This window comes from Trachinotus anak, unplaced genomic scaffold (assembly GCF_046630095.1).
Source record: "Trachinotus anak isolate AG129_WGS33_773 ecotype Australia unplaced genomic scaffold, CSIRO_AGI_Tana_v1 ptg000025l, whole genome shotgun sequence".
NCBI classification, from domain to species: Eukaryota; Metazoa; Chordata; class Actinopteri; order Carangiformes; family Carangidae; genus Trachinotus; species Trachinotus anak.
Genome location: NW_027273876.1, coordinates 632,501 through 655,204, shown reverse-complemented (window position 1 = coordinate 655,204; position 22,704 = coordinate 632,501). Strand labels below are relative to the sequence as shown.

General features: G+C 45.0%; 1 protein-coding gene across 4 annotated transcripts; it reads right to left on the bottom strand.

The window, feature by feature from the left end:
* Nucleotides 1–235: 235 nt before the first annotated feature.
* Nucleotides 236–15,333, bottom strand: a1cf (apobec1 complementation factor). 4 transcript variants are annotated; one of them, XM_071462225.1, is made up of 13 exons: nt 15,193–15,333; nt 10,233–10,383; nt 9,750–9,884; nt 9,490–9,620; nt 9,130–9,368; nt 8,200–8,364; nt 7,877–7,974; nt 7,120–7,257; nt 5,775–5,919; nt 3,637–3,878; nt 3,299–3,435; nt 3,054–3,218; nt 236–2,422 (listed from the first exon to the last, which is right to left on the bottom strand). In XM_071462225.1, exons 2-12 carry the CDS (start codon nt 10,332–10,334, stop codon nt 3,056–3,058), a joined length of 1,695 nt encoding a protein of 564 aa, XP_071318326.1. In that variant the 5' UTR covers nt 10,335–10,383; nt 15,193–15,333; the 3' UTR covers nt 236–2,422; nt 3,054–3,055. The 4 variants fall into 4 exon arrangements, with proteins under 4 accessions (XP_071318326.1, XP_071318324.1, XP_071318327.1 ...); XM_071462223.1 differs by having other exon boundaries at nt 3,064–3,218; XM_071462226.1 differs by having other exon boundaries at nt 3,637–3,854.
* Nucleotides 15,334–22,704: the final 7,371 nt, after the last annotated feature.

The window sequence follows — 22,704 nt, the reverse complement described above, 5'->3', positions numbered from 1 at the left end:
GTAAATTATTTATCTACAACTTTGCTGTCACGGATGGATTACCTAGTCCAGTGGTTCTCAAACTCTGGCCCTTTGGTGGGCCGCTAAGATATTGTAAGTGGGCCGACAAATCATTTACAAAACAGTGTAATTATTACAAATATAAAGTTTTTAAATGTCTTTCAACAAAATTATCTTTAACAACATGATTTTAAACTTTTTTGCATTAACACACACAGACAGAGTAGAGACGCTGTTTCTTTAGATTCTTCTCAGTTCCTTTATTTCAGGAAGATTATGGATCATCAAACATCACAATTAATCAAAGCAGTTTCCTTTTATGAAACAAAACCCTCCAAAATACCCACAATTCTCAGTCCTCATCAGAGATTAGCGCTGATTCAACTGTTTCAGAGTCAATTACGGAGGCAAACAGAATTCAGAATAACTCTATACAAACAGTGTCTGGATATTTCTTCTTCTTCCTGGTATAAAAATAATTGTAAGTGCTTCACACACTTTAATACTGTCTCTGCTTTGGCACGTTCACAGACGTCAGCTGTAAAACTCTACAGCTGCTGCCTTCATGGTCATCAGAAAAAAGAGCTCGTACTCACTCAGGAGCTGCAGTTTGTCTCAGGATCAGCTCTAATGTGATCAATTTCATTTTGACTGAAGAACTACAGATTTGTTCTTGTAGTGTGTGAACAGAAGATGGTTTCACTCAGGAAACAGATTTTCATTTAGACTTTTATCGGCTCAGATTTTTCTGTCTAATCTTATTTATCAGCACAAACAAGAGGCACAGATGTAAAACTTTGAGTTTGGAGCCTTTAACCAGGCATTAATTACCATCTTGACAAATGTACTGTGGGCTCAGATACAGACTGTCGTCCTCGTCTGGTGATTGGTTTGGATTGCTGGAGACGAGGTTAGTTTGAGGACTGCAGGATTGTTGAGTCTTTTTTGTTTCATGAAGTAAGAGTGGAACAAACTAAAAACAACGTGAAGATGAAAATACTGAAACTCCTGTTTCCATCCACCTGTTTTTACAAAAGTTGGTTTATGGATAAAAACTAAAGGTGACAGAGTGATGGAAACAGCCTGAGTGAATAAATGCTGACGTACATGAGGAGAGGGAAACATCAGCTGTGTGAGGAGCGACGATGAGGAGGCTGAACCTTCTTCACATCATGTTCTTCATCGTCTCAGCTCTGACTGGATCTTTTAACGACCTCCTCTTCTTCTGTGGTGGGTTTGTCTCCTCACAGAGGGGGACACTGGACTTGATTTGGATCAGCGGTGAGGACGTGTGTGCTGTGTGTGGATGGACACCTGAGGCTGATGATGTGTTTCTGTCCCAGCTCTGAGCTGCAGCGCCACAGGGCTACTCGCTCCTTCGTACAGGAAGTCGGTATAAAGCTTTTCAGAAAGTGGGAAAGTCTGATATATAAAGAGCAGAAAATGAACCTTGGTCTCAGGTTTTGGGGATGAGGGACAAAGGTTTATGACACAAAATTCATTTGGACTAAAAAGAACTACAAAGTCCAGAAGGCCTCAGAGACCATGACCATAATTTCCATTTGATCCCAGACTCCAGGATCAGGATTATCTTCTCTTGGACTGAGACACAAACTTTTCATTCCGCACAAACAATTTACAAATATTTTTCCTTCTTTGGGGACGGTCAGGAAAACCACTGAGATGGTCTGAAGTAAAAGACCACGACATTAAAAAAAAGTCCAGGTGTCTTCAAGACAAGAAGGCGGGGTCACAAGACCAGAACAAAATAATAAAAGCTAATTCAGCCAATTCAGTTTTTGAATATTGTAAACATACTACCAGAAAGAAAAGGGATGAAAGATTAATTCAAACCTACAGCCAATCACAGGCCGGCTGCCTAATCAATCACACAATAATGGCAGGAGAGGAAAGACGTGAAGAAACAGGGGAGATATTGGTTTCACTGACGAGTCCCAAACGTTTTGAAACGGCGAGACGAAGCCCAGAGTTTAAGTTTGGCCTCAGGTCAGCAGCGGCTCCGTCTCCGGGAACCAACGGCAGGCGGTCTGGACCTCGGTCACAGAGACCAGCGTTCACACTATTCTGCTTTTGTTTCCATGGCGTAACTAACCAGCCAATCAGATTTCACTCTGGACCTGCATTGATGTGGTTTAGCAAAAGTGTGGGAGAAGCTTTTCTGAGGAACTGAAAACATTCTGATTTTAAAACAGTATAGTGTGAACGCGGCCTGAGCTACAGGATTTTGCTCTCTGGAAACCGCTGCTCTAAAAAACGCCGTAGCCGTCGGTATGGCGTGTTGCCACGGCAAAGGCGGGGTAGCCCTCGTAGGTGGTGTAGGCGGTCAAGTCCTGACCCAGAGATACTGCCTGCTTCAGCTGGGAGGCGACCGCCGACGATGCCGGGCTCGCCAGAGTGTAACCTGGAGACAGACCAAAGGAAACTGTCATCAGTGAGGTTTTTACTTTGAAATGAAAGTCTTAGTGTTAGTTTGTGTCACTTTTTAAAAAAGTTCAAACAGAAACTAACATGTCAACAGCCTCAGAGGTCAGAGGTCAGAGGTCAGCAGCAGAGCACAGTGAGGTTATTGACATTTGTTCTGTTATTGATCATTATCGACTGTAGACCTTTAAAATCGTCTTTAAGTTGCTCTTGGCGGGAAAAGTCTCTACAGCTGTGTCCTGATCCCGGGGCCACATCCTTCAGAGGACCCAGTCTACCGAGCTGAGCCGGTCTGGTCACCAGCTGTTCCCGCCCTTACTGTTGCAGCTCCTGTTGCCTAGTAACCTTGACAACTTCTAACTTTTTCTCACAGTAACTTGAGGTTGTAAGGCTCATGGTTTTAACAGTTGTACCGTTACTGTTGAACTGAGCTGTGTGTTACTGTGGGGGGGGGGTCATGGTTCCCATGGTTCCAAACTGACCTGAGAACAGGTATGTGCTCACCTGGGTTACAGGACGGAGTGTGTAGCTCTTCTTTAGTGTCAGCTGTGCACACTGAGCGTCTGTTAGTGCTGTGTTGAGTGAGGAGTTAGTTGGCTTTGGGTACGGACCTTCACATACCTGGGAAGGCTACTGAGGCCACAGCAGCAGCAGTAGCACAGCTGGCGTCGGCGGCGCCCTCCGTCTGCAGGCCGAGTGTCTGCAGGGTGTGTTCGGCTGCGTGGATCTTAGCTTCCTCTACGGCTGCACACAGCTTGGTGGGGGTGAAGGGATGGCTGCAGACACACAGAGAGAGCAGAGTGAAGCAGCGGCAGACCGTCACAGTCCTGCTACGGTTCATCGGGAGAATTCGTACACGTTGGGGTACTGTGTGGCCAGAGCTGGGACTGTGATCTTATACAGGAAGAGCTGTCTCTGGTCTGGACCAATGGCAGAGTGGAGCTGATAGACAGGCTGACCCCAGTTATTCTTCTGACACAGCTCCTCCAGGACCTGAGAGAGAGAGAGAAACCGCTAAAACATCGTCCATGTTGTGACGCCTGCAATGACCCAGAACACCTGTGGACTGCCCCTCCAGGATCCTGGACTCTGGTCCTGAGCAGGGAGCTCAGCAGCTCATCTGGTGAGTACAATGTTTTTTCTGATAGAAATCAACAAAACCTGGTTTCCTGGTTCTCAGGTGCGTCCTGTTACCTGTGGTGCAGGTTTGATGGTGGCGGCTTTCAGGCTCATGGCGGCAGGGTTCATGGGGGTCAGCTCCATCCCCGGCAGCAGGTCGTACAGCTTCTCCTCTGCCTGCTTGTCTGCCTTCAGGCCGTAGGGGGCGCCACCGCCACCGCGACCTACGGCTCCTCCCCCGGCGGCGTAGGCCAGGTAGCCCCGCCCACCCAGCCCCCGCACCCCCGCAGCCCCTACAGGTACAGTCATGTAAATTTCTACAGGAGACCGAAAAGGCAGTGAAATCAATCAAATCACCGGAAATCAGCCGGGAAGAAGAATCACACAATCAGACAATTATTCAATCAGTGAACAGGTACAGTGGTAGCCATGGTAACGGAGCTCCACCTTACATCTACCCTGTGTTCACACTACAGCGGTGGTCATGGTAACCGTACATCTCTCCTGCTGCAGCTTATTTGATTGACTGAGATTATTTTGATTGTTTCCAGAGTGAAGTGAGAGCAGCTGCTTCCTGTCGGCTCATCAATCAGTCATCAAGTCATTAGTTCTGTTGGGTTTGATTCTCTGACATCAGACCCGTCAGTAAATCCCTCAGTCCTGATTCTAGAAGCTTCTCTGTTAAAAAGGCCGGTTGCTAACAAGAGTCTAAATGAGACGACAGAGGTCGTCGGGGACATTAAACGTCATCAGTCCAACATGAAAACCGACCCCCTCACCAGTCCACCTTTACAGCCTCGCTGTGTTTCTACAGACTGTCACTAACTCTGTCAGAGGAAAGGCTTCTGTAGAAGAGCTCAGAGCTGAATCAGACTACAGGCTGAAGGTTAGTGATGGTGACGGTGAAGTCATGTGACCGTGGTGTCGTTGGTTTAGAGCCTAACATGAGCTTTTTACTGCTGCTGGTTGTGTTTAGGCTTCCAACATCAGAAAGTGGAGTCATTAGGGAAGATTATCTGCTGAACAATCCTATTGGCTGTTTGTGGAGGGAACCAGGTGATGATGACATCAGGGTTTGACTACAAAAAGACATCATCCCTGCTCATGGGTACTGTAGTATTTACACCCAGAAGACAGACAGAACATGAACAGTTAAAGGTGGGGGCCTCAGTGACTTTGTTAAATGACATTACATCTGAACCAGTGGCTCCTCCCACTTCACACCTGTACAATGTTTCACTTCTGATGAACTGGATCATATTTGATTCCTGGTCAACAACAGTCAGACATACAGATCATTTTATATGAGGGTGATGGTGATTGGATACAGGTCAACTGGAAGATCATGAAAATCATCAGGTGAACTGACCGCCCCCAAAGCCCCGCCTCTGACACTGCTGCCCCGTCCACCAGTCTCTGTTCTGACCACATGTGCAGTTTACAGAATGACAGAGAAGCCATTTTAAAAATAATGTCTCGCTCTTTTCAGACGGGAGGAAGAAGCAGCTTCTCATGTGGAGCGGTCAGTTCACCAGAAGAACACCTGATGCTGTCCCGTCCTGTGAAAACCCAACGTCTTATTTTATTAACTCTAGGTTTTGGAGATTTTAGGGGTTTTCAATGAAAGCAGCAGTTTGAATAACTCAGAAATGTTAAAGAACAAGTGCGAGGGGAGCTCAGACTCACACAGAAGCATTTCTGATTTATTGATTTATTGCATCAGCGTGAACATCAGTCTTCAACACCAAGAACAATAACGTTTATAATATAATAAGACTTTAAAGCAAAGAAAAAGCCTCTGGAGAAGTTGAGTGTGGAGGAACGGGTGAGTAAACAGCTGCTAATGCTAACGTTAGCTATGTAGCAATAACAAAACTAAAAAAATAGTTCCTGAGGGATTTTTTTTGTCTGGATCCAGAGAATAATCTGGATCTGACAGAAGTGACGGTTTGGCCTTGGCGGAGGGATACGCTCTCCTGAGAGTCGTTCTAGTTCCACCTGTTTTACACGGAGGAAACTGCTGCTCTCTCACAGATAATTCAGTTAACCCTGAACGCAGCAGCTTGTTAGATTCATATGTTCTCTGTTGTGGGGACTCTCAGCTGTTTCACCTCCAGAACTTCTGACCGAGTTCCTGACCCCCCCCCCCAGCTGGTTTTGCTCCTGAGTGAATGTGAGCTCACTTTGCGTCTTTATTTCCAACCCGCCCTCACCTCGGACTGACGGCGTCCGGATCAGACCTCGACCTCCGACGTGAGCTTTTGCCGCCGGGAAACGAAACTGACCTGGTATGGCAGCGTAGGCCTGGGGGGCGTAAAACACAGGTGCACCGAGATATGCCGCAGAGGGGTCGTACACCTGGGGGAAGAGAAAAGGTTATTAAAGGTTAAGAGCGTCACGGAGTCAGATAAGTTCTGACTTTTCTTCTAGCACCATCATCGGGTCACATTTGAATTTGTCCAATACTTTGGTTAATGGACAAATACCTGCAGAAGTGATGTGTGTCAAATGTGATTTTATTTTGGAGAGATGTACTAAAAATGGGCCTGCAGCTAATTTTCATTATAGAGGAATCTGCAGATCATTTTCTTCATAACTTGTTTGTTCGGAGAAATGTTATAAAAGCTCCTTGTTGATGTTGTCAGATGTTACATAAAGCAGGAAACTGCCAAAAGCAAATAATGAATAAACACTAATTAAAGATACTGGCTGAGGTGAGGAACTCTGTGTTCAAGGATTTATTTCATGTGCTGACACTGACCATCCAGGGAGGGGCTTTGTTCTCCAGTGTCCCCATAATAACACCTTTCCTTTCTATGTAACAGATGTTGCTCTGTTTGTTGATGTGATGATTTAAAGTGTCCACTAGATGGAGTCACCTGTTTACACCTGGACAGTCACCTGCCCCTGTCTGTGTGGAGGTTCAGGCTGCAGCTGCTCAGCTGATGATGCAGTGAAGTCACATTTTATCATAATGAAATGTTTGACTCCATCCTCTTCATCAGTGTAACATCATCAGCTCATCTTCATCACTGACTCAGAGTGAAGACAGAAGTTTGTCAGTTTCACGTCAGGTTGAGTTAAGACTGATCAGGTCCACGTGGACTGACGGGGCCCAGTGATATGACAGAGTTTCACACACATGACTCTGTATAGTTATATTCATTGACGCTGATGAACGCCACCATAATACAACATGGAGGATGTGTGTAAGCAACCTGATATGTCTGCCATGATGATCTGTGCTGAGAATATCAAGCTTTGTCACGCATGTGTGAGCAGGTCCGCCATTTTGGACAGCTAAATACGGCAACACCACTTGGACAAACCACACTTTCTATCTTTGCACTCAATTCCTTCATAAATGTAAAGCAGATATTTCTGCAGTGTGATCTGATGCCTCCTGAATGTTCCTCTGGATTCATCTGTTTCTTTATCAAAGCTTCAACAAACTGACGCTGTGTTTGAAGACACCATCTGTTCCTGAGCTCCAATACAACATCTCACAGTCCTCAACCCGAGCTACAGTGAGAGTCCGTGGTGTGTTCAGTGTAGTACCTGTCCCAGAGTGTAGGCAGTGTAGTCTGTCTGCAGCAGAGATCCTCCTCGACCTCCAGTCCCTCTGGTGTAACGCACATAACTGTCCTTGTCCACCGGCTTGGCCAGAGTCACCTCGATAGGAGAACCATCCACCACCTGAAGGGAGGGGGGGAGCACACTTCAGCCCTAATCCTCCTAAAGATCACGTGCAAGTCTTACAGACACCTGTGAGTCCAGGGCAGTCGGGATAATGGATTATTATGATGCCATCACTGATGAGATGTTCACTGCTCCAGTTTGGTTTGGACTAAACTGTGTGAAACTTACTGACCTGCAGAGAAGCTGCAACAGACTGAGTGATGCACTGAGCACGACTGACTCAGGACATAAACACACAGGAGCAGCTGGAGGATGTTCGGAGATGTAAAACCCTCAGCGAGACCGAAGCTTCCAGCTGCCCTGTGCTGTTCAGACAGGTGGACTCACTGAACTACACACATGTTACTGAGTTTGTTTGGAAAATTACATTTTCTGACAAAACAATTCACTGATTGATTGAGAAATAATCTGCCCGGGGCAGTTTGGGGAGCTCGCGCTGTGATGAACACCTGCGCAGCCAATAGAAACGAGGCATCCAGCCAGGCATGGACAGTGAAGGGAAAGCAGACCTGATCTTTGTTGCTGCAGTGATAGACTGAACAGCGGGAGCTTCCTGCTTCGCAGTGAAACTCCGCCTCCCATAAACATGAGGGTGAATAAACATGAAGCTGCTGACCTTCCCGTTGAGAGCGTTCATGGCGTTGATGGCATCTTCTCTCTGAGTGAAATGGACGAAGGCATAGTCTCTGATCTTCTTCACTCGCTCCACTGCACCTGCAACAAAAAAACCTCTTCTGTAAATTCACGTTTTTAACGTGTTGGTGTTTTTATCCCTTTAACCACAAGTTCCCTTCACTTTACATCCCAAACCATCACAGCTCAGCTGCCACACACCTGACACCTGTTGAGATGTATTTGTATTCTTCCCTACCGATGCATTCAAGGACAATATGACATCTGAGTTTTGACGCTGTGTTGCCTTGTGTAGTGTGTCGGTACCTGGTTTGATGCTGTTGAACTCTTTCTCGATGGTCTCCTCTGTTGTCTGCAGCATCAGGTTTCTGACGTACAGTATCTTGACTGTTGACATGGTATCCTCATCAACCTCCACCTCCGGCTCCGCCCAGTCCACAGCGATGGCATGACCCCACAGCTGAATCCGACCTGAGACAAAGAGGACATGTGAATATGAGCTGAGACAAAGAGGACGGGAGACGGAGAGGATAGGTGAATACGACCTGAGACACACAAGCCAATCACAGATCACCTTCTCACTCTGGTAGGCGGAGCACTAAGGCTGGCCAACCAGACTTTGGGTGGGGCAATGCCAACTCCTGGCCCCAACCCTGGTGGGACAGAACCATTGGTGTTACGCAAATGATCTTCCCTGTGAAGAAGCAATAAAAGAGTTCCTGTATCTTATCACTGAGGCTGTCAGCAGCTCTGAGACCACCGGGAGGTTTGAATGTCTTCATGGTTATTTCCAATGTCAGATCACATCACTCCGTCATATAGTGTTTATCTTATCATCACACCCATCAGAGCTCTTCCTCTATTGGACACTGACCCAGCGACACAGACTGTGATTGGCTGCTGATAATGGAGTCAAAAGGAGACTTTGACTTTTTTTTATTATGTTGTGTTTACTTTTATGAGGAGTTTGGCACTTTACTGAGTAATATTGGTGCTTTGGCTGCTCTAAAATAACTAGTTAGCACAACCAGTACAGCTGCATGTGTTTGTGTCCCAGCACCTCAGACTTTCAGTTTTCTTCTGAGAATCAACAGATTGACATATCCCAGATTTGATTTTCAGACACCAGATTGTCCTTGAACACAACCAGCAAGGTGATTTTTCCCAACAGGCCCTCATCTTGACTTCACTTTCACAAAAAATGCAACGGTTGAATACTCGAGGTTTGACGTCTACCTGGCAGCAGTTTGCGGCGGGCCATGGCGGCTGCTCGGTGGCTCTCGTACTCGACAAAAGCAAAGCCTCGGTTCTTGGATTTGTCAGCAGCGCTGGGGTACACGATGACATCCACGACCCCTTCAGTGACCTTCCTCATCTCTGACAGGATCTCTTCACGCTTCTTGGTTTTGGGAATCCCTCCTACAAACAGACGGCAGTTGTCGACGCTGGCACAAACACCGAGGAGGCGGCCGTTCCTGCAGTGACAAGAAAAATGTGAGTAATTTGTATGAATGTGGAACTCCTGGTGGTGAGGAGTTTGAAAATTTAGCAATAGTTCTAAATATTAATGCAAATAGAGGAAAAAAAAACAAAGACCTGATCTCATAGTTGTTAAGCTGCTTCATGGCTGCTCTGGCCTCCTGTTTGGTGCTGAACGTGACGAAGGCGTAGCCTCTGTTGTTCCCATTAAAGTCCATCATCATCCTCACCTCGTAGATCTTACCAAACTGGAGACAGGAGGAGGGAAATTAAAAATGTGAGAACAGCTTGTGAACTTGTGGGAACCAGATGTTATGTTGTCGTTACAGTCATGGTGGATCATTCAGGATCCCCAACGTTAACGCTCTGTCTCTCACCTTCTCACACAGTGGAACCAATTCGTCTTCAAACAGATCTCTCGGTAGTTTCCCCACAAAGATCTCGCTGCCTCTCTCTGGTGGCGGGCCGTCCCAGCCAGGCGGTGGGCCACCATACCGCCTCTGGCCATTCTCCTGAAAAATGAAATACAAAAACCAGCAACAATGATAAACAGAAGTATAGGGGTTTGTTTTCTGGACACTGACATCTGAGAATAAGTGGTTGAGTACTGAAACCAATAATTTGCTCTTCAGGGATATTTGACATTATAACATTTACAGTCACAGACCTTCCGTTGTTTGTGTTTAAGGATCAAACCTTTATTTTTTAAATCTTCGCAGCTTCTAACGCTGTGCTGAGATCATTACTCCATAAACCTAAAGAACCTGTCTAATATTTAACGAAAACCTTGTCACTGTTGAGACCAGAAGATGGACAAAGGTCCAGGACGTCCTTAGCCTAACTCCAAGGGTGGTTCATACCTGCCGCAATTGGTATCCAGTGCGTTGTGTGAGCACCCGGAGCGCCGCCTCCTTCTGTGTCCCGGTCACTCCGTCCCCGCCTGCTTTCTGATTGGATTCCATTGGGTGTGATTGACAGCGAAATGTAAATCAGTGTAATTAGGGGTGCTCACTGGAAAACAAGAGAAAACAACATATGTGTTATTTTTGTTTTTGGTTCCTGCAAAGCTCTAAATCCTCCAAATGTCCTCACAAGATAATGTGTCCTCACAGAGACTGTTGAGACCATGTGTCCTCACTGAGACATATGTCCTCACAGAAACCATGTGTCCTCACAGATACAATGTGTCCTCACTCAGACCATGTGTCCTCACAGACCTGAACCCTGCTGACCCTCCAGCCTGTTTTCCTGCTCTCAACAACAGATACGAGTTGTGTTTTGAAGTGAGCAGCAGGGAGGTCAAGGTCTGTTCTCTAATCATTGACAGAGACTCTGGACAGGCTTCAGTCTGACTGTCCGTCTGACTGTCTGACTGAGTAGAAATGCTCCACGTGGGAATAATGGGAGCTCTGGAGTGATTTATTTAGCAAATACACATTTTTGTACATGTGTTGGACCCTTATTTAAAAATATTCTCTGGTCTTAAAACCAAGTCTCAACCCACTGAGGACAAAAGGACACAAAAACATTCCTGATGAAAATAAGTCATAAATACAAAGATCCTCCTCTGTCTGTTTGTGTTTCTCTCTGTGGATTCAAATTTAAATACCCTTCATTTACACAAATGTGCATCAGTCATTGTTTCAACAGCAATCACACAACATAAAGACAACATGGCAGTGAGAAGTAGGCATCAGTAAACTGATTAATGATCAATGCAGTTACCTCATATTTGTCATTGATTTTATAGTTATGTGCTTTCATCAGCGTCTCACATTTTCCAGTACAGTATTAAAAACTGAGGATTAATAATGTAGTTTGTTCAATGCTGCTTGCTTTACTATCTGATGGTTACAGGTGTTTGAGTCTGAAAGGTGTCAGGAGTCAATTATTTTACAGTTTTTAGAATTCTTGAATGAAAACATCAAATTTTCATTTGGCTCTTTTTCCAACCTGAACACTGACTGTTTCTATCGACAGGTCCTTTGATATATCTGACTCCTCTGAGCCACAGAGCTCCACTGTTTCCACTCACACACATGTTCCTTTGTCACCATGAAAACACACACACAGTAGTTTATTTAGACTCAGTCACACACACACACACACACACACACACACACAGTGCTTCTGCTTCAAAAAGTCACTACAGCGCCAAATGTGGATTCATTCGCTGCTGAAAATAGTCCCCAACAAATGAACTGTTACCTCCTGTTTGTTTGAGTCTTTTTGAAAATGAAACTATATATTTGTGGTGTTTTAAAGAGAGCCACAGACAGATGAGGGTAGAGTTGAACACAATGTTGTTTTGAATCCAAACATGAGATTTGTTGACTATAGGGCTGTCAAAAGATTAATTTTTTCTTAATCACGATTAATCTCATGTTTTATCACATTATTTTGTATTTCAGAGCTGTTTTCTCTCGCTTGACAACATAGAACCATCAGTCTGTCTGAACTAGAAGCTAACGTTAGCATGTCTGACGTGTAATTATGAAGATGTCTGATCATTTGTTGATCTGTAGATGAGCTCTGGGTAAGTTATATTTTTATTATCCAACTCATTTGATCGACGATTCAGGCGTTGGATTTAAACACTTCAGGTCTCCAGACGCGCCCCTTTATGAAGACTGGAACCGCCCCCTTTTGCTCCATACACATGACCTGCCATGAAGTATCTTGCTCCACCATGTAAAGTCTTTGTAGGAAGTATCTGTGGCAGCTTGACAACAAGTAAGGGTGCCTCAAAGGGTCAAAATAGTAGCAGCCAAAGATTCTAGAACGTAGCGCTGTAGAATCTTTGGTAGCAGCAGCAGTGACGGTGGAAAATGAAGAATCTTTGGTGGCACGTGACAGGATAAAAAAAAAAAAAAACTCGTTATGCTTGGTCCTTAAGTTTATTGTGATTAATGCGTTAACGCTGACAGCTCTAGTTGACTATAAGAAAAATATAGAACAGCACCAGAATGATCCTTTATAGTGTTGGTTAGAATAAAAAAGTGCAGATATTGTCTGACTAACAAAAGAAGTGTCTGCAGCCATCATCACTCGGTGTGTCTGATTGTGACTACAACACAACAACACACACACTTGTAAACAAACACACAGTTAAGTGGCTACTTAGGGCCTAATCCTTTGAACCTTAAAGAAAGGTTGATGTAATCAGTTTAATGTTAAACAGCCTGCTGCCCCATCCTCACTGCATCCATTAACATGGTAATCACACACACACACACACACACTCGCAAACAGTTTCTTTTACCTGTTTAATTTCAAAGAGAAACTCAGTGAAAATGAGCTCTTCACATCAGAGAGGGGGAAAGCGACAAAAGAAAACACACAGACAGGGAGAGAGAGGGGTCAAAGGTCATGAGTGGTGATGATGATGATGATGATGATGACAGTTTGATTTTATAACTGCTAGAAAAATACCATCTCTGCTCACTACACACGAGAACAACTTTTAAGAGATTTATTCTTTTTTTTTTAACCTTTTTTTTTCTTCCTGTTTTTTTATCTGTGTCACTGAAAATTTATTTAAACCCACTGAACTTTATTTAAAATTCTAGTGGAGATCTAAAAGTTCCAAATCTGCCAGGTTGTGTTTGGAAGAAAAGTGGGTAAAATGAAGATGTAGAATATTTCCATCTGATGGAAATAAAAATATGGAAATACTACAAATACTTTAACAGGTTGATAAAATCATTATTCTGAGTCAAAGTTAAAAACTACAAAGTTTTAATTAACACTTTAACTGTATTTGGAGGATTTTGTAGCTGCTGTGAACAGGTGAGACAATGTTTGAAGGTGAACTGAGAGTCTGCTGGTGGAAAAACAGGCAGCTGGTCTCAAAATCCACCAATCAATACTACTGACAGAGGGGCGTCCCTCTCTCTCTCTCTCTCTCTCTCTCTCACACACACACACACACACACACACAGCATGTTTGATCAGACTGATGCTGATCTGTTGACTAATTTCTTCCTGGAAATAGAAAAATCCTAATTTCAGTACAAAGTGTCTCAAACTGTCGAAACTCTGCAGAGTTTCTGTCTCCAGATGTGAAACTGAGAAAAGCGAATCCTCACAGCAGCTGATCTGTGGAAGCCCAGTTGTACCGGGACAAGTGATAAAAGTGATAAAAATAAGAGATATTTAACATAGAAACGTTGAGATTTACGCTATAGGATTTAGTCTAACTGAGACATTATATGAGTCAACACTTTGACCTTGGTTTTGATGATAGATACTGTGTAAAGAAGTTAAATTTTCTGTGTCTACATTTAAATTTGACTTTAGAAATCAACATTATGGAATCTTAATTTAAAATTTTTACGTAACATCACAATTTTGACATAATGTTTTTTTATTTTGAGGTAGACAATTAAAGGTCTGTACTTGGCAACTCATATCCAGTGAGGTCAATTTTGATTACATAGACCCACATTACAAGTCAGAGGGTTTCACCATCTGTACAATGTGCAACACCCTCTGTCGTTAGATTCTTCACTTGAATAAGGAAATCAAAAAAGTTTACTTTAAAATGTATCATACCTAACTTTTTCTCTTATTGTTGGCATAAATGGGCTTCCATACTAAACCACATAAACCAGCACTTCTACTGAAAATGACTTTAAACTATTCTCTAAATTGTCATTGATGATTTATTGATCTTCAACTAATCACATCAGCATTGATCACATGTATTTGAACCCCACATGTCTTAATTGACAGCAGCGAGTTTCATTTACACAGACACTCAGGAATCTCCTACGACTCCCAGCATGCCTTTCAACAAATCTGCCCCTTTCAGCTCCAGCTCTCTGTTGCATTAATCTCAGTCATCTGTTGGTTAACGTTTAGACCCTGAAGCACCAAGTTCATCGGACACCACAGAGCAGCAGACTGTGATCACCACACAAATACTGTCCATCAGGTTAAAGGAGACGTATGAAAGATACATGAAACATTCAAAAAATAACTGAGATTATCAGGATGTGAAGAAATAAAATTATGTCAAAGATGTGAATGTACTGTGTTGCAGAGATAGTTACTGAAGCTAGCATGCTAACCAGCTAGTCCCATCTCTTCCTGTAATACCACTGTGTGCCTCAAGAGGCGATAGTGAGTCACTATAGCATCCAGTCGCAACGATTCTTCTAGACCGGTAAGTAAACAGCTGTTAATGCTATCGCTAGCATTAGCAATAGCAAAAACTTACATTTAGCGCCTTTTAACTTACATATGGCACCTTTAAATACTGTTTTAAGACCACGTTTAAAAAGTACAACTGGGTTTTTTTAAACTGCCCCCCTAACTACCCACCCAGACCCTTTTTTGTTATGTCATGTTATTATTATCTTCACCCTTAAAAACCGTTCAGCCTGGCAGAAAACACATTTAAATATACGTGTTGTAATGGAGTTAAGATCTAGATTCTGATTCCACTGCTGTTTGCATTGCATTTAAGGTAAAACATTAATAATCCAGTTTTTAAGGACATGCAAATGGTCTGGGTAGAGAGACACGCACTTGTTATCGCTCTCTCTCTCTCCTTGTCTTTTAGTCTATTTTGAATAACACAAGCAGCTGTAGAGCGACACCTACTTTACATGCTCTCTCTCTTTCTCCATTAAAACATGCATTAATCCTGTTTGTTCAGTCTAACCTCTCTGATGGCTCCTGTTCATCACACACCAGTGAAGAAGAGTGGTCGAACGACACTTACTTTGTATGCTCTCTCCCTCTCTCTCTGCTCGTGTCTTTAAAACATAAAATTCAAATCTAAAAACTTTATTTGGATGAAAAAGAAAAACTCACCTGAGCAATTTCAGAGATCACCTCCCTCCGATCAGAGCTGTGTCATTCTGAGCAGCGAGTGTGTGTCACAGTGTGCGTATGTTCACGTGTCATCATGGGCCTGTGTGTGTGTGTGTGTGTGTGTGTGATCACATCATATCAAACTCCAAAGGTTCACTGTCTTGGTGTTAGCTTTACGAGCCAGCCGATGTTAATGTTTAACCTGCTGCTATCTGTGGACACACACACACACACACACACACACACACACACACACACACACACATGCAAATACACAGATGTAACACACACAGGCCTATGTGTGTGTGTCAGGAGGCCTTTGACCAACACTCACTATCTGGATCAGAGTGCTCTGCAAAGGTTTCTTCACCTACTAACACACACACGCACACACACACACACACACACACACACACACACACACACACATTCACCACTTTCCTCCATCAACCTTGTTAAATAAAGATGACACACTGTAAAAAAAAATCCTGAAATGTGTTTAAATCTCCACTAATCATGGTTAAAGCGTCTCTGGTCACTGAACTCATTCAGTCAAGTTCTTCAGAAAGACTGTGAGTTTATTAGCACACTTCCCAGCATGCATTGTGTTTGCATCAAAATGCTACAGAACACTTTGTTTGTATGACTCATGATGGAGGTTTGTGATGTGTTTCATACATGATGCGTGGAGCTGACTGTGAGAGCCCCCACCCCCACTTCCTCATGGCAACACCTGGTAACCAGGCATCAACTGGACCATCCAGGAGTGTACGTGAATGGTCATGTGATCAGTGCTTTCAGGTGTGTTAGTGTGGACGAAGATCGTTTCAGTTTTGAGATATTTGAGGTATCAGTGTGGCTGTAGCCTGAGGCTGGTGGCACTGGAGACCAGCCCCCTCCACCTCCACACGTCCCACCGGCTTTGCCTTGGAAATTGTACATGGCCACAAAACGTCTCAGATGGTTTTCATTTCATGTTTCTGCGTCAGAGTTTTGCATCAGCTGAAACCAACAAAATACATGACAATGCATTTCATTGTTCATGTCTTAAAAAATGACGTAATCATAAACACACATGTACGTCTCATCTGGTCTTAAAGGGTTAAATGAATCATGGGAGAACTGTGTCTTCCATAGGTTTAAATGAGGGTTAAATTGTTTGTTTTTTCGTACAGAGGAGGTCACGATGCTTTGTTCAGCCCTGAGTAGAGTCTGCAGGTTCTCCTGTCAGATGAAACTCAGGGCTGCAGAGTTGAATTATGAGCATGAATTATTCCTTCGTGCTCAGCGACACTGTGGATGAAATTCATGCATCGTGTGATGAATTCATTTGAAAAGTGTTTGATCTTTATCTGAGAGGCAAAGTGTTGTTTTGAAATGATTCTGCTCTAGTGTCCAAATTAGCTTAACAACTAATCTTACCATTAGGTTAACTAGTCTGAAGAACCAGACTGCAGCAAAACACAACAGGTGCATGTTGGAGTCTGGAGTCCACTTCACAGTTTAAATAGATGTTGTTTGATTAGATTTAGATTTAAACTTCCTCCAGACGTGTTTCCAACTCTGTAAAATCCTCTGCTCTGATTCGTATTCAGTTGAACTCTGACCTCCTGACTCAGAAACCTGGACCAGGCCTTGGCCCCGCCCACCACCTGCTGGCTCCAGGTGTCCAGGTGACAGAGCAGAGAGGATGAAGATGTTAGAGGAGGAAACATCAGAGAGACTCCGCCTCATGTTGGAGCCTCAGTCAGACCCAGACTCAGATGAGGAGTCTGTTGAGACCAGAATCAGAGACTAGCAGACGGATCAGAACCGTTAGTGTAGTTAGCATCTGTTATTTGTTTATGTTAGTTAATGTAAGTGTTAGTGGTTGTGCAAGGTTTCAGGTGTGTTTAGCTCCGCCCCCCGTCCCCACAAATTTACAGGATTGGTTCCTGAGGTTCTATGACGTATGAATCCCTGACTGTCTGAATCTGTGTTTATGAGACTGTGATTGGTTCAAGGTGGAAACACTCAGTCATGGTGTCGCCTGATTATTTCATCATCATGTGTCTTTATTATATAAAAACATCATGTGTAAAGAAAAAAAAACAGCTGTCAATAATCCAGCAGCTGTGAGGAAACACACACACACACACACACACACACACACACACAGATTTATTCCCTGTTTAGTTCAGTAAATATTAACTGATGCTGGTTGGAAATTTCCTGCATGTTTTAACACTGTACACACTGTATGTATGTGTGTGTGTGTGTGTGTTGGCAGTCGAACAGTGAGGTCCTTGATTCAATTAAAGGGGGAGGGATGACCACACGCACACACACACACACACACACACACACACACACACACACAGTCCTCTCTCCAGTCTAGATGTGTGTTAAACTTGTCTCTGTTAAATTTTAACATAAATTTTGACCAAATCTCCAGAAGATGAGCAGCAGAAATTTAAATGAATGAGTTTCCACCCACAACAGTTTTTATCTTTGGTGTTTGTTTAAATGAAGAGAAGAAGCAGCTCTGAACAACTTCACACTGAAGAGTTTCCACTTCAACATGTCAGAGAGAAGGAGACAGTTTAAAGCAGAATTATCATTATTGTCCTTGTTATTGTTGTTATTGATAATGCTGTAAAGCCTCTCTCTCTGTCTCTCTCTCCCTCTCTGTCTCTCTCCCTCTCTCTCTGTCTCTCTCCCTCTCTCTCTCTGTCTCTCTCTCGCTCTCTGTCTCTCTCTCTCTCTCTCTCTGTCTCTCTCCCTCTCTCTCTGTCTCTCTCCCTCTCTCTCTCTGTCTCTCTCCCTCTCTCTCTGTCTCTCTCCCTCTCTCTCTCTGTCTCTCTCTCGCTCTCTGTCTCTCTCTCTCTCTCTCTGTCTCTCTCCCTCTCTCTCTCTCTGTCTCTCTCCCTCTCTCTGTCTCTCTCTCTCTCTCTCTCTGTGTCTCTCCCTCTCTCTGTCTCTCTCTCTCTCTCTCCCTCTCTCTCTGTGTGTCTCTCCCTCTCTCTCTCTCTCTCTCTCTCTCTCTCTCTCTCTCTGGTTGTGAGCAAAAACTTTGAGGTTTTTCATCTTTTTTCTGTCTTTTTTTCTTTAATGTTCTTGTAGGTGTAGTTGTGTTAAGTGTTGTTCTGTAGGGTTCTGCAGGGTTCTGCAGGGTTCTGTAGGGTTCTGTAGTTTGTTGAGGGGCTGTGTGTGTTTCTCTGGCCCGGTGGCGCTGAGCGGCAGCGACTTCTCCCGGTTGACCCGGAGACACGGCATCAAGGTGGGCGCCGGGTCTCCGCACACCGTGGAGCAGATCGCCCCGGCTGTGGGAGAGGTGATCGGGCATGGCTGTGTGAAACCACCGCCCGGATGAACGGGGCGGTGCTGATGTTCCTGGAGAAGGTGGAGCAGGTGAAGCGGCTGGTGGAGACCGGGGTTAATGTCGGCGGCAGGTTTGAGTCGGTGCTGCCGCTGAGTCAACCTGCCGCCAGGGTCACTCTGTCTAATGTCCCTCCGTTCATCAGTGATGAGTTTCTGAGCAGGGAGGTGTCCAGACACGGGGAAACTGTCTCCAGTTAAAAAGACTCTGATTGGCTGTAAATCTCCGCTGCTGAAGCACGTGGTCTCCCCCCGGAGACACCTGCACCTGATCCTGAACAACCGGGATGAGGATTCAATGTTTGTTTCAGAGTCGATGACTGTGATTATGAGCTCTTTGCTGCTTCAGCGCTGATGAAGTGTTTTGGTTGTGGAGAAGAAGGACACGTCGTAAAGGCTCCGCCGGGCCCCGGGGAGCAGCGCTCCGCCGCTGCGGGACCCCGCACCGTGAGGCCCGGAGCTGCGGAGCGGCCCGGTGCCGGTACCGAGGGTCCGAGCGGGTCTGAGCAGAGCAGGGAGGTAGACGGCGCTGCAGGCTCCAAGAGCAGGGAGGTGAGACAGGTGGAGAGAGTGGACAACAGGGAGGTGAGACAGGTGAAGTGAGTGGACAACAGGGAGGTGAGACGGGTGAAGTGAGTGGACAACAGGGAGGTGAGACGGGTGAAGTGAGTGGACAACAGGGAGGTGAGACAGGTAACTTAACTGGTGAAACTGAAGTTCAGGAAGGTGAGGTGGGTGAGAAGGAGGATGAAGAGGAGAACAGAGGTGAAGCAGGTGGTGAACAGGTAGGTGAAGCTGTGGAGATGATAGAAGAAGAGGCTGCGTGCATGTCAGTCCCACTAAAGCGCCGCAGCAGAGATAGAAATGTAGATGTCAGGGCGAAGAGCAGCAGACAGACAGGTAGGACAGTGGAGCAGTTAGACAGCAGTGACAGTGAAGGCTGTGTCTCTGATGACAGTGATCTGTATCACACTCAGAAATCAGCCAGTCAGGAAGAAAAGGCTTATTCAGCCAAAGTGCTGAAAACGTTCCTCCAGGAGACCAAGAACATGAAAGGTGTGAATCTGGAACATTATTTTCCTGATAAACAAATGTTTTACACCTCAGCCAGACATCACGTCAGGAATAAAGCCGAATCAGACTTCACTGATCAAGAAGTGTTCAGACTGAAGAAACTGATTCTTAAAGTCAAAAAAGAAATCTGTTAATGATGAAGACACTGCTTTATATTTTATTTAACTTATTGACTGTTTTTTGTACTGTTTTAAATCCCTCACCTTTTATGGACACCTTTCAAGTGGGGAGTTTAAACATCAATGGGGCCAGAGAGGTTAAAAAAAGAGCTGTCGTGTTTGAAGCAGTGAGACTCAAAAAGATGGACGTTGTTTTTTTACAAGAGACTCACAGTGACGGTGCTAATGAAGGCGACTGGCGTAGAGAATGGGAAGGGGAGGTGGTTTTTAGCCACGGCACTGCACTCAGTGCAGGGGTGGGCATCCTGTTCTCCAAAGGTTTTACTCCGACGTCACTGACTGTGGAGCACGTCATCCAGGGGAGGTGTCTCTTAGTCAGAGCCGGGTTTGACCGTTTTACTGTTGTTTTTATCAATGTGTACGCTCCCAATAACGGTGCAGAGAGGAAGCTCTTTTTTAGAGATATTAACGACAAATTAAAAGATTGTAGCTCAACGGATTATTTGTTTTTAGGTGGGGACTTTAACTGTACTGAAGATGAGATTTTAGATCGAAACCATGCAGAGCCTCACCCGGCCTCTCAGCAGGCTCTGAAGCAGCTGGTCTCCTCCCATGGCCTGGTGGACGTATGGAGAAGGTTGCACACAAGCTGCAGACAGTACACATGGTCCCACGTTAGAGAGGACAGGATGTCTTTAGCTCGTCTTGACCGTTTTTATTGTTTTAAACACCATCTTAATGTTTTTAAAACATGTAAGATTCTGCCAGTGGGTTTTACAGATCACGCTTTGGTTTTATATCGTGTTTTTATTAGAAATATTTTACCTAAAAGTGCCTACTGGCATTTTAATTCAGTTTTAGCAGTTGACCAAAGTTTTAGAGAAGCTTTTAGTTATTTATGGACTGGTTTTAGACAGAGGAAGAGTGAGTTTACCTGCTTAAGGCAGTGGTGGGACTTTGGTAAGACTCAGATAAAAATGTTATGTCAGCAGCACACACTCAATGTCACTCGTCACATCACCAGATCTATCAGAGATCTGGAGACTGAGATTGTGGAACTGGAACATCTGAATGAGTCCACGGGAAATCGAGGATGTATTGAAATCCTCAAGACCAAAAAGATGGCTTTAGCCGACCTGCTGGACACTAAAGTACAGGGTGCGCTGGTCCGGTCCCGAATCCAGGACATCACTGAGATGGATGCTCCTTCTGGCTTCTTCTTTGGCTTGGAGAAGAAGCAGGGCCAGAGGAAGCTGATCCACTCTCTGCTGTCAGACACAGGACAAGAGCTGTCTGAACCAGGCCAGATCAGGGGGAGAGCCGTGGAGTTCTTCACCTCATTATATGAAAGTGACTACAAGGAAAACGAAGAACTGTTTAATGACTTCTGTGCTGAGCTGCCACAGGGCTCTGAAAGGACCAACGACCAGCTGGAGCGCCCCCTGACGGTACAGGAGCTACACGCTGCCCTCCAAACCATGCAGGGCCGGAAGGCCCCGGGCATCGATGGACTCAGCGTGGAGTTTTATAAGGCCTTCTGGGAAATCCTGTCACAGGACATCCTGGAAGTGTTCAACGAGAGCCTCGCCACCGGGTCACTGCCTCTGTCCTGCCGCAGAGCCGTCATCACCCTCCTGCCAAAAAAAGGCAACTTGCAGGACATAAAAAACTGGCGCCCTGTGTCTCTCCTATGTACGGACTATAAGATCCTCTCCAAGGCCTTGGCCATTCGACTGAGAGGAGCCATGGAGGAGGTCATCCATCGGGACCAGACGTACTGTGTACCCAGCAGGTCCATGGTAGACAATGTCTGCCTTATTCGGGATGTTTTGGAGGTCTCCAGTTCATTGGGGATAAATATTGGACTGATCTCATTAGATCAAGAAAAGGCTTTTGACCGTGTTGAACACCAATTCCTCTGGAAGACCATGGAGAGGTTTGGTTTCAGCGCTGGTCTCATAGCCAAGATCCAGGTGCTGTACAGTGACATTGAGAGTGTGCTTAAGATCAATGGCAGCTTGTGTGCTCCTTTTAGAGCGCATAGAGGCGTCCGGCAGGGCTGCGCTCTGTCTGGGATGCTCTATGCGCTCTCCCTGGAACCCCTCCTCAACAAAATACGCTCGAGTGTTCAAGGCCTGTTTTTACCTGGTTTTAATAGTAATGTGGTTTTATCTGCTTATGCAGACGATGTCATTGTTTTTATAAAAGATCAGTGTGATGTCGACACAGTAGCCCACATTACAAACAGTTTCTCTGTTGTGTCGGCTGCAAGGGTGAACTGGGGGAAGAGTGAGGCCCTTGCTGTCAGTGAGTGGCGTGAGGGCCTCCCAGTTCTCCCTCAAAGCCTGACCTGGAAGAAGGACGGCCTCAAATACCTCGGTATCTATGTGGGAAATGAAAAAATGGTGAAGAAAAATTGGGAGGGCATGGCTGAAAAAGTAGAAGGTAAGCTGTCAAGATGGAGATGGCTTCACCCTCAGATGTCTTACAGAGGAAGAGTGCTGGTTTTAAACAATCTTGTAGCTTCTCTGCTGTGGCACCGGCTGGCCTGTCTGGATCCGCTGTCAGGTCTGTTGGCCCAGATCCAGGCTAAAACGGTTAATTTTTTCTGGGACCGTTTTCATTGGGTGCCACAGTCAGTTCTGTTTTTATCCAGAGAGGAGGGGGGGCAGGGCCTGGTCCACCTGGCCAGTAGAACGGCCACCTTTAAGATACAGTTTGTTCAGAGGTATCTGACAGGGCCGTCTGACTTAGTGTGGAGGGATGTGGCCAGCTGCATATTCAGGCGTGTGAACAGTCTGGGGCTGGATGCTGCTCTGTTTTTAACTGACTTTAGATGTTTAAGTTAAGTGGGTTGCCTCCGTTTTATCAGGGTGTTTTTAAATCCTGTGCTCTTTTTAATTGGAAAAACTTTCAAGGGTCTGACTCTCTGCACTGGTTGTTGAAGGAACCTCTGATCGGC